The sequence below is a fragment of the Gekko japonicus genome, unplaced genomic scaffold, assembly GCF_001447785.1.
Source record: "Gekko japonicus isolate JY-2015 unplaced genomic scaffold, Gekko_japonicus_V1.1 scaffold978, whole genome shotgun sequence".
Lineage (NCBI taxonomy): Eukaryota > Metazoa > Chordata > Lepidosauria > Squamata > Gekkonidae > Gekko > Gekko japonicus.
Genome location: NW_015161980.1, coordinates 588,145 through 600,022, shown reverse-complemented (window position 1 = coordinate 600,022; position 11,878 = coordinate 588,145). Strand labels below are relative to the sequence as shown.

The 11,878-nt window shown below is 42.3% G+C and overlaps 1 protein-coding gene across 1 annotated transcript in view; it reads right to left on the bottom strand.

Moving 5' to 3' along the window:
- Positions 1–1,652: 1,652 nt before the first annotated feature.
- Positions 1,653–11,878, bottom strand: part of LRRC8B (leucine-rich repeat containing 8 family member B) — a 39,069-nt gene continuing 28,843 nt past the window's right edge. Inside the window, exons 3-5 of the mRNA XM_015429780.1 lie at positions 8,564–8,666; positions 3,647–5,805; positions 1,653–1,820 (exon numbers count right to left, since the gene is read on the bottom strand). Of these exons, the coding sequence (XP_015285266.1) occupies positions 1,653–1,820; positions 3,647–5,782 (2,304 nt within the window). The 5' untranslated portion in view covers positions 5,783–5,805; positions 8,564–8,666. The remainder of the gene's footprint in view (positions 1,821–3,646; positions 5,806–8,563; positions 8,667–11,878) is intronic.

Genomic DNA, 11,878 nt, shown 5'->3' with positions numbered 1-11,878 from the left:
GCTGCATCAGATCCACAGGGAAAACCCTCCCCACATCTTCTGTTCCCTGAGAACTATTTAAAAGAGGTCTTTGGAATGCAATTATTGTGATGGATAAACATTAAGATGTGAAGATACTATTGGAAAGCTTTTTCCTTCATCTTAGTTTTGTGGCGTTGCTAATGGGAACAAAATACTGAGATGAATGACCTTTTTCTTAAGGAGCTAAGTTAAAAAATTCAATATAAAATCATTACAAAAAGAGCACACATTTCTCTCTCAATCCAATTTCAGTAAAACAGGCATTAAATTTAAGTTAGTGAAACACCCAAATACATCATACAGAAGTGTAAGGTACACTTTCTCTGAATGCATGCTAGCAAATCTTTACATTTTACACACACATATATATATATTTAAGGGGGAAAACACATACACACAAGTATGATGTTGTGCAACTTTGAAGCAGAGACAAAATACAAGATACATTTGCACAAAGTCTTTTATCCATTTTAGTGACTATTAAGTAAAGACTAGCATAACAGAAATACTCAGTTCTCTAACGCCTGTGGGCTAAGGAATGAGGCAAGCTGAGAGTTTTAATCAACACCAGTTTTCGCTTACAATTTTTTTTTAAAAAAAACCACACAGTTCCCAAGGGCTTTACCCATACTTTCTCTGATGCCTCAATGTACTTATTAGCACATCAGTACAGCAATTTGGAATGGGCAGGAAATCAGGAAAAACAAAAACAGGTACTAAAGAGGAGAACTAGTCTGGGATCTTGACACCACGTATTATAGTTCCACTATTGCCTCAAGGTAAGAGGCAAGCCACTAGAATTGTTTTTTGCAAGCATGCAAAGCATACACAGAGTAGGCAACATGTTATGTCGAAAACTACTCGTGTGGTTCTCCAGTCTGATTCAACCTTTAATCCAGGTCCGGCTGCATGCTATTACCCTATCTACATACAGAGTTAATTCCATTATTCCTATTTCATAGTCCAAACAGCAAGTTGTGTACTGAGACAGTCTGCACACAGTTCACCAGATAACTTCTCAGTGGAATTCCAGCTGAGCTCGTGTAGGAGAAGCTCCTGGCAACTTGCCCTGAAATACCCTAAACTCTAAAAATATGCCGTTACAATTTTTCAGTGCAATAAATAGTGGTAGATGGCCTTCACTAACATAGTGAACACATGTGAAAATGCCAATCTGCAGTTTTTTGGTCCTTACAGGGAAGTATTTAAGAATTACTTCCTGAAAGATAAAGTCTCCAAAATAGGAACCTTACTACACTTAAAACAGTAGTCTTTTACCCCAACACTTAAAATCTACATATACACTAGCCACTTAACTTCTGCTTTCAAGTCATTAATATCAAGTTACTTGCCCAGTCTGTATTTTTGTTTTAAGACTTAAAATATTAACTTATGAACAGTGACATGGATCAATGCATACAGCTGCAGATCTGAAGCTACAATTTCTTGCCTTCTCACCTATAATTTCTGCAAAGGTGTGACAATAAAAATACAATGCTTGTTTTTATTGTACACACACACTCCCTCTCTCTCAGACTCTGTCCAAACATATTTGCAAATGCTCTGTCACACGAAGAGGAAGAGTCATTAATAAACGTTCTTCTACAATTAAACAACTCCGCTTCAGTGAATTACATTCCTTCAGCAGGAAGAGACTCTAAGTGGTTTCCTATGAGTTCCAGCTGAACAAGGTTCAAGAGTCCACCAACATGAGGGGACAAATTTGTCAGGCTATTATATCCCAGAAGCAGATACTGAAGTTTTCTGCACTGAAACAATTCATCTGGAAGTTCGTCAATCTAAAACAAAAAACAGGAAATTCAGTTAGTTAAAGGTTTGTTATTGTGTTCTGCATATCACAAAATACAGGATCTAACAGCTAATTCATGTGACCTACTTTAGGGGATACTGCCAGCACATTATTGACTTTACTTTGGCAACCGAGTCTGTACTTGCATGCAATGAACCAATCAGCTGAGTAGTTTGCTACAAGTTCTATGAAACAATTCCTCATGGGGTTGCATCACTTCTCAGGTGACCTCCATCAGCACACATACATTTGAACCCAGGGCCGGCTCACCCACTAGGCGAACTAGGCATTCGCCTAGAGCTCCGGGCCCTGGATGGGGCACCTGGCCCAGCTTGAGCTCCCTGGCCTCCGGCTCCATTTCCGTGCTGCCTCTTTTGCTGCATCTCTCCCCCCCAGACTGAGCCAGACGATGTCTGATGCCCCCCACCCTTGCTGCCGCGGCGTGTCTTTCTGTGGATGCCGGTGCGGGCCAGCAGGCCGGTGCAGGCCGCGATCTCTATCACTCTTCATAGTCACTCACCTCCTCGGCCCCCCCCCTCCATGGTCTGGTCCTTGGCTGGGTCTCCTGGCCCCACTGCCGCCCATATGGGCCTCCCTGATCGGCTCTGCTGGCAGTGCGGCACGGTCGCTCACTGGCGACGGTGGCAAAAGGGCGGCTGGCTCCAGAGGTCTCCAGGCCCCACCGGGAGGTTGGCATCTGCACTGCAAGGCGGCCTCGCCTAGGGCGCAGAAACACCTTGAGCCGGCCCTATTTGAACCATAATAAATAGGGACTGCAATACTCCTCCTTAGATTTCCCCCCTGCATGTTTCATACTTGAACGTTGTTAGTAAAGCTTGGAGTGGAAAACAGACAGAACAACAGCTTGTTCTAATTTCTCCAAAAAGTTTGATTTGGATTGGGACCATGGTGCAGAGGGATTCCAGCCTCCCCTCCCCCTGCTGTTTTCCCAACCTGAAACAGTTATGGAGGGAAGTTATTTGCTCTGTGGGGGATCTGCATATGCAAGCATTTAGTGCATGTGCAGCCTCCCAATGGGTCAAATAACAGCCCCCTTACGGCTGTTTTAGCTCAGGAAAGTGGCATACATGAACAGAAGGCTGGAGCACCTCTTCCCTCTGTGCTGTGGTCCCAGTCTAACTCAGGCCCCTGTGGTGCTTTAGAATGGGATTTCACATCTGCTGTAGAGTTGTAAGTCCCTGTGACAATCACATGTTAAATGTAACATGTAATATGGACCTTATGCAAAGCTGCTAGGAAACATTGGAAAAGAGCTGAATATCAAGCCAAGAACTCTTGGACCATATCTTCCACTGGCTTACATTGGATACTGAGATCAATACTAAATGTCTTTTTAATAGCAAGGGAATGTGACAGTCAATTATGTTGAACATCCCCCCCCTCCTTAGCACAAATTTTTGATCCATGTGCTCCCATGCAGTGTCAGTGATGTTTCAGGTACATCCCATTATGGACCCTTAAATCAACAACTGAATGCAAGTCACTAGACAAAATGGAATCAATAAACCTAAATGAAGACCAACCTGCTAAATTAGCTGTGTTTGCAATAACACCGCCAGCACAGACACAGTATAAGAGTTGGAAAATTGAAGTGATAAACAAGAAAGAGGCAAGAGGTGGGGCTGCAGCCCATTTAAACTGCCTCTACCCCCCACCCTGATTGGTCCATTCAAAAAAGGCCACATATAAACTCTTTCCTATGTGGGCTGGCAGCAAAGCCCACCCCTAAAAAGAGAGGCAGGAGCTACAGAACCTTTTTGGTGTTTTTTTTAAAAATGTTCTGCTTCTACTTACATGGTTCTTCGTCACAGCAAAGTACTGCAGATTCGTTAAATACTGGATTTCTGCAGGAATAATGGTTAATTTGTTATAACTAAGGTCTAGATAATGCAGCTTTGTGCATAGAAAGAGTTGCAGTGGTATTTTTTTAATGTTATTATGATCTAAGTAGAGCTGTTCCAGGTTTGCTAAGGTTCCAATCTGCACTGGGATGTAAGAGATGTTGTTGTGCCACAATTTCAGGCAAGAAAGATTCTCAAGGTGTTGAAAACTAATAATTTCCTCTACTGTTCGGAGATTATTTTCTTTCAAGTCTATTTCATGCAAGTTGTTCAGGCTGAAGATGGAATGTGGAATGCGCTCCAGGTCACAGTTGATCAATTCCAATGTTCTCAGGTTTACCAATTTCTTCAAGGTGGTTAACACTAGCAGTTTTTTCCCCTCATTGTCAATGGATAACTTTTGTAGTGAAGGCAACTGATCTGTCACCACCTGAGGTATGCGGGAAAGGCTAATCTTTAAGTGAATTGCTTTCAGACTCACGAGATCCTCAAAACTCTCATTGTAGAAGAGATTCTGGGGTTCTAGCACATAACATCCGGTCAGATACAGTTCCTGCAAATTTTTTAGATAAAAAGTCCAGCGTGGAATCTTTCCTAGGTCAGCCGATTTTAGACGTAGAACCTTTAAATTTTCTTCTAAGAAGTGGAGTGCTGGGAACTCCACAGTTAATGATGAATAATAAACATTTAGTTCCTTGAGACTGACTAGCTGGCTTACAGATGGAGGAAGCTTAACCTCAGGAATAAGCTCCAAGCTTAGAACTTCTATCTCTGTCAGTTCAAAGACATCATCTGGAAGACCGTTAAGCATGAAAAGGTGAAGCGTCATCTTGTCTTGGGAGTTTCGTACTAGCCTGCTTTTTAACCTGTCTAAAGGCCATTCATTATTTAAGCTGATCTGCTTCAACTTGTTTTCACTCACCTCAGAGAGGAATATTGAGAACCGTTTTGAATACAGAGGATCATACTGGTCTGCTACATGAAGCATAAATGCAAAGTCATTTTTCACATCAGGGATATCACTGTAATTGCTCTGCTCTCTCAGCTTCTCAAAAGAATATTCTTTGAGCGAACTTCTCAGCATCCATAACAAACTGTAAGTACAAGTCAGGCCGTACAAGATCACCAGAATAACATAAAATGAAGCTAGCACTTTAAAGATTTCAGCTAAAGAATAAACACACTGGTATCTCTTGTACCCAGTAAAAACTTGAATATCAACTACACAGTCAATTTCAAGGGTAATAAAGGTTAAATAATAGGGAACATAAATCATAATCAAAATAAACACAATGACCTTCACGACAATCTGTTTTAGGTATACTCTGTAAATGACATCTTTTTCTTCTACATGCATCCTGAATCTTTTTACTTTTTCAAATATTGCTTTCGCTTGCTCCCCTTCTTTTCTGTCTAGAACACTCGAAGAACTCTCTTTCCCAGCAGCTTCTAATCCTGTCTGTGAGAAAGATATAGATTGCCGCTTGCTCTCCGATTCTGTTAAATTGGTTGGGGAGGGAAAAAATGTTTTAGATTTTGAAAATGACAAAGTCCTCACAGACTGTTCAGTAACTGTTTCTGACAGGGCACGGGTTGTCCAGGGAGAATCAAAACATTTGTGAAGTATAGCTACGAAGTGCTCTAGTCTTGAACTTGTGCTGGGATAGTAAAGCCAAAAATTACTGCAAGCTGCAAAAATGAAAGTATGGAGAAGTACGAGGTATGGAAAAAATTTGGCAAACCAATGAAGCTCTCTTTCGTAACACACAGCATCGATGTAAGAGTACTGTTGTCGATGAAGATAGTTCTGGATTCTGAGCGGGAGAATTATTGGTGTGGCAGAGCTGGAGGATATATTAAAATTGCTTTTGACCACATCCCAAGGCACCGCACAATGATTGTCAAACTCAAGCTTGCATGGAAGACAACATAATAATCTAGTTTGAGTGAGCTGGAGGGCCCCAGCAAGGACAGCAACAAGCAGCATTATCATGGTGAGGTAATAGCAGAAGACATCCCACCATGGTTTCAAGATGTGGTATGATGACTGGGCATCTGCTAAACATCTGAGTTCCGTTAACGTAATCATGACTTGCTTATGGAAAGTAACAGCTGGAAAAGAAAGAGAAAAAATGCTTAACTGGGTACTCTGAATCATCCATTGACCAGAAGACAATTTGCACCCCATTGAATAATGAAAACATCAAAAAGCATGTAAAAGGTTCAAACTTGATGAAGTCTTGCTTGTTGCAGAGCAAGTCTTTGAAATGTTGACCCTGCATTAGTCATTCATATATATGTTGCAAGCCATGTTTTCTGTATATTCCACAATGTACTCAGAATGCTAGAATTTAAAGGTATTTAACACACACTGCTAAAGGTAGTGTTGACCAGGGTTCCTACTAACCTGCCCTAGTGTGCGCTGGTACACCCTGCGCAGAGCTCATTAACTCAGCACAGGGGTCCTCGTGGGTTGGCCCCACACTGCCCTCCCCCAGGCTCCACCCTGCTCCCTCAATCACGGGGGGAAGAGGTACAAAGCCAAGCCTCTGTTCCCCCCACCAGCTGAGGTCTCCTGCCCCCTCCCCTGGGGGGGGGGAAGGGAGGGGAGCTGCCAGTCCTTTAAAAGCGAACAGCTGACTGGTGGTTCCGCCAGTCAGCTTTTTGCTTTAAAGGGTGAGAATTTCAGCACGTCCTTTGGTTCCCCTGCTTCCAAACGGAACCCTAAAATGGCTGACCACCCTTTAAAGTGAGCAGCTGATGGGTGGACCTGCTGGCTGCTGGCTTTAAAGGGTAGGAAGCCCTTTCAGGGCTCCCTTTTGCTTCCCCCTGCTTCCAAGCAGGGGGAGTGAAAGGGAGCCCTTAAAATGGCTGCCCTGCCCTTTAAAGCCAGCAGTTGGTGGGCTAACCCTCCAGCTCTTGGCTTTAAAGAGCGGGAAGCCCTTTCAGGGGCTCCTGTTTGCTTTGCCCTGCTTGAAAGCAGGGGGAGTGAAAGGGAGCCCTTAAAATGGCTGCACTGCCCTTTAAAGGATGGGAAGCCCTCTCAGGACTCCCTTCCACTTCCCCCTTGCTTGGAAGCTTGGACTCACTGCACTGCTGGCTTTAAAGGGTCGGAAACCCTTTCAGGGATCCCTTTCGCTTCCCACCCCTTTGACAATGGTTTATGCCCTGATGAGTAAGAGGTATTCCACACATTTATTTATATATTTATTTGATTTATACCCTGCCCTCCCCCCCGAAGCAGGCTCAGGGTGGCTTACATAAAAATTTAAACAGATAAAAACAACAAATATAATAAATATAGATATAAAACACAACATAAAGTGCTAGTGATCAGTTTGTATAGTGGTGGTGAAACAGTAGTAGCATTAGCCATAATAGAGATCAGCCATAATCGAGATACAGTCAGCAATTGGTTTTAGGATTAGTGAAGCTCAGGCTGTCAATGATGGTATTGGGCACAGGGTCTTAGTTTATTAGGTGTTGCTCCTTAACTAAAGGCCTGGTGGAAGAGCTCTGTCTTGAAGGCCCTGCGGAACTGTAAAAGGCCCTGGCCCTGGTCAAAGCCAGCCTGGTGTCTTTGGGACCTGGGAGGGCCAGACAATTTTGGGACCCTGACCATAGTCCTCTCTAGGGAACATGTGGAGAAAGGTGGTTCCTCAGGTAGGTAGGCCCCTGACCATAAAGGGCTTTAAAGGTAAGCACCAGCACCTTGAACTGAATTCGGTACGCTATAGGCAGCCAGTGCAGTGCTTTTAGCGCAGGCTGAATGTACTCCCACATAGGGAGGCCCAACAACAGCCTGGCTGCCGTGTTCTACACCAGCTGAAACATCCGGATTTGGGACAAGGGCAGCCCCATGTAGTCCGGATTTGGGTCAAGGGTAGCCCCATTACAGTAGTCATTACATGCTTAGAGACATACTTTTTCACATGAGAAGGTTGCAACGAGGTAGTTTGCAATTAATGAAACTGGGTTAATTTGGCTGAATAGAACTAAACATTATTTTTTCCCCTCATGCCTCCGCTCCCATGACCCCACCTACTACTAAGCCAAATTTCTCACAGCAAGAAGGAAGTAGCAACCGGAAGGTAATTTAAATCTCTCTCCTGTTTTCTGCTCAGTGTTCTCAGATTACTGCAGACATTAAAAAGGAAAGAAAACAAACAGAAGAGGAAGAAAAAGTAACCAGAAAAAAGGCAATGGGACAGAGCAGATGAATTTGGTCAGTAAGTGGTTAACTCACTCAGCTCTAGCCATCTGGCAGCTCCTTTCTCCTCTATTTCTAGGCAATCCTGCAGAAAATCACTTGCACATTGCCCTCTATATCTCCACAAAGGTAAAGTCCTAGATATTTACTTTTTAACAAAGGAAAGCTGGTAATTCAGAGGGGGGGGGGCTGGCACATTTCCAGGGAGCACTGCCCCCCCCCCATATAAATTAGTGTACCGCAAGGCCTGATGATAAGAGTTTAAAAAGGGGGAGCAAACATATCATGTTAGTCTTAAGCAGTGTCATCCCACCACTATGCTATTCCATCCCTCCTACTGTAACTAGATGGAAAGGGATTTTCAGGTTTCTTGCTTCTTACGCTATCCCCTCTGCTTTTCAACTGCCTCCCCTCCAAGAAGCTTCAAAAGTGCTTTCAGCTGCAGAGCAAGGAGTTGCTGCCACAAACGTTAAGTGAGAAGTATCACTGTACAAACTTTTGAATGGGCCTATTTAGGGGCTTTCCGGATCACCACCATTGTCTGCTTCCCAGGAGAAATTTTCTAACTGCATACTGGAGAAATTACATTCACAGATCTTCTTTTTTATATGATGCACAGTATTACAGTTTTCCACAGATTCCCCAATAATTTACACTTACTTTACTAATCGAATGGGATGGAAAACAGAACAACCATCTTCAATCAGGTGGTCTACACCTTTTAAAGTTCCGTAGGCATGCCATCTTCACAACGGTCTTCATCCTAAACATGAACATAAAAATATTCAAAATTTATGGAAGCTGTGTATATTAAGAGTGGGCAATATCGGACCTCAGAATTGAATAATGTTCTGTTGAGTTAGGCATGGGACACATTCAGATATTTCAGCTATCAACTTATTAAAGCCCCACTACTCTAGATTATGCTAGCAAGTGCAAATGGCTGCTAGATTATAAACAGTTTTGGATGTGCTAAACAAGTGGAGAGTGGGGGAAGCAAATTTCCTTGTATGTTCTCTGCCTATCCAGAATACCCAAAGCTGCTCTAAGATACGTATGCTGCTTTAGGCTGCAACCCAAATACTGGAAGTTCCTGTGAAGTCAATAGGACTTCATTCCAAAATATATTTAGACAGGAACATCCAAGTGTAAACCGGATTCCACTGAAGTCAAAAGTGTAACGTTCGTTTATTTCAACTGATAACAACTATATTGCTGAATGCAACTTCTCTCTCCCTTACCCATGCAGAATATTCTCATTGACTTTGAGATATTCTGGAGCCAATGGTTTAGGGGCACATTCCAGAGACTTAACATAAACATGACTCAAAAAACTTCTGCTTCTCTACAGTGAATTTCCATTTTGATTCTCTGAGCACAAAACGGTTGTGAAAGAGACTAGCTTTGAAAGTGATTTGCCTGCTTCATCGGAAATTGCTCAGTAAAGAAAACGAGCTCAGAGCTGTAGTGTCCAAACAGCTAGACATATGGTTCAATTAAACAGGTCCAGGCCTTGTTTAAAAGTGCAGCACTAATTTATTAGCAAAGAAACAATGTGTCAAGAGAAAACATTGGTTCAAGAGAAATTAATCTGATTTTGGCCAGACCTAGAGATTTATATGTAACCTGCCGGTGAATAATCAGATTCAATGCAATTGAACATGTAATGTGTTTGATAGTTCAGAATCTTTTCCACAAGGCTTTTAAGCTCATGAAAGCCATAAGAGCTTTTTGAAGGATTCTAATTCAATTGCCAATGTGCGCTAAAATTAGTGTTTGGAGTACCTAACATGATCCTAGCATAATTGTACCAGATACTTTGATGATCCTTAATCTTGCCAATTAACTCCCAAAGCCTGCCTGAAGGTCAGCTATGGTACCTTATATTTAAATATGTTGATGATTAACCTGAAAACTACTATAAAACATACAGTGCTTATTAAACGCTAATAACAATTGTCACTTTTATGAGTAGCACTTCAGACTTCATTGTCGTCATTAACTATTTTGAACCAACCAGATAGGAAGAAAGATAATTCTGTAATTCTGTAGGAAGGATGGAAGCTATAGTATGAAAAGTTATGAGATACACTTTTTGAACAAACTGCCTGTGTCAATGTACAAATCTCAGCATTGTCATAAAGTCAACATATTCAGCTATAGCCTGTTCAGACTTTGTCAAACATGTAGGGGGCTTTGTTGATTTTATTATCCAGAAAGGCATATTTTCACATATTTTCAAGAAATCACATTTAGTAGGCTTCACTGTGGTGTTCTAGCAAGGTTGTTTCAGCTGATGGGTGATCATCTTACGTTACTGGTTGCTTGTTAGTGGTCAAGGGTGATCAGTTGATGTTCCCTGAACAGGACCTGTCTTGGTCAACAGCTGTGGAATTTTCAAAAACCACAGCTCCAATATACCTCAGATTTCTTTAAGTTGTGTATCTGGTAGTGGTGGGGAATCAACTGGTAAAAAAACACTATTTGCTGGCAAATGAACCCCATGAGCTTTCATTGTATACAATATACATGCCTCTACAAGTGTTTTAGGGCTGCGGTGGCTCAGTGGTTAAGACACTGAACTGCAGACCAAAAGGCCGGTGGTCAGCAGTTTGAGCCCTGAGTGCTGCATGATGGAGTGAGCTCCCATCTCTGGTCCCAGGTCCTGCCAACCTAGCAGTTCAAAAGCAAGAAATTGCAAGTAGATAAATAGGTACCACTTCAGTGGGAAGGTAACAGCGTTCCGTGCATCTCGGCGTTTAGTCACGCCGGCCACATGACCACGGAGAAGTCTTCGGACAGCGCTGGCTCTTCGGCTTGGAAACAGAGATGAGCACCGCCCCCTAGAGTCGGATTCAACTGGCTTTCAAGCAAGGGAAACCTTTACCTTTACCTTACAAGTGTATTAAGTCCTTTAAAAGATTATCCTAAGACGATAGGTAGAATAATTCCACTAGACCTGAGGGCAACTTTACTGGACTACCAAAAAAGAGAACATGGGAAAAAACAGATGTAGAAATGGTACTGAATTTATTAATAGTGGCATGCATGTGAATTATGGCAAAATTAAAGCATATGGCTATCTATATCTGGAATATTGCATATCTGACCTAAACTTGTACATCTGATCTAAACTGACATACTATTAAAAATTTTGTATGGGAATAACTGCCTATATCAATAAATTTGTAAAGAAATGGGCTTTCCACCATATTTTGGAATAACAAAAAGTCAAGGAGTTCAACCATAAGTATTTTTACAGTCAGAAAATATATTATACAATATTACCCAAAGCTGGCTTCAGCTTTGTAAACTAGATATTGTAAGTTACACAGAAAATGTGACACAGATTAATTGGGCACAAGACACTGGCGAAACCATCACAGTTTCTACATCCAGGTGGATCTAGTTTCTGTTATTCAACCTGAAACTCACAGAAACATCTGTCTTGTTAAGTATTGTTAAGTAAGCACAACATCTCTTTTATTGTACTCAGGTGATCCATAATATATCATTTTATGCATATTTTTCTATTTGAACATAATTTCACACCTATGGACAAGCACATAGGGCAATATGTGTTGCAGGACTTGGCATACCCATCTGTCTTCTTGTGTGGACCTTGTACACACTTGCTTTGTGGATTGTGGACACCATATTGCACTAGTGTGCGTAGCTTGTGGAGGATGGGCATGCTGACTGAATGCAGAGAGAGATCAAGGAAAGCCACTGTGTACTCCAGCAGTACAATCCTATGCAGAGTTACTGCAGTCTAAGTCCACTGAAACCAATGGACTTAGATGGGTATTATTTTGCACAGGATAACTCTGATGGCCATACATGAGCGAGGAAGAATACAGAGCACCCATGAAGGGCCACAAGAGGTAAATTTGCATAATGTGGACTGTGAGCTTTCAGACCAGAGGTCATTTCGGGGGGGATCGCGGGGGATCGCAGTTCCCCTGGGTGAGGTAC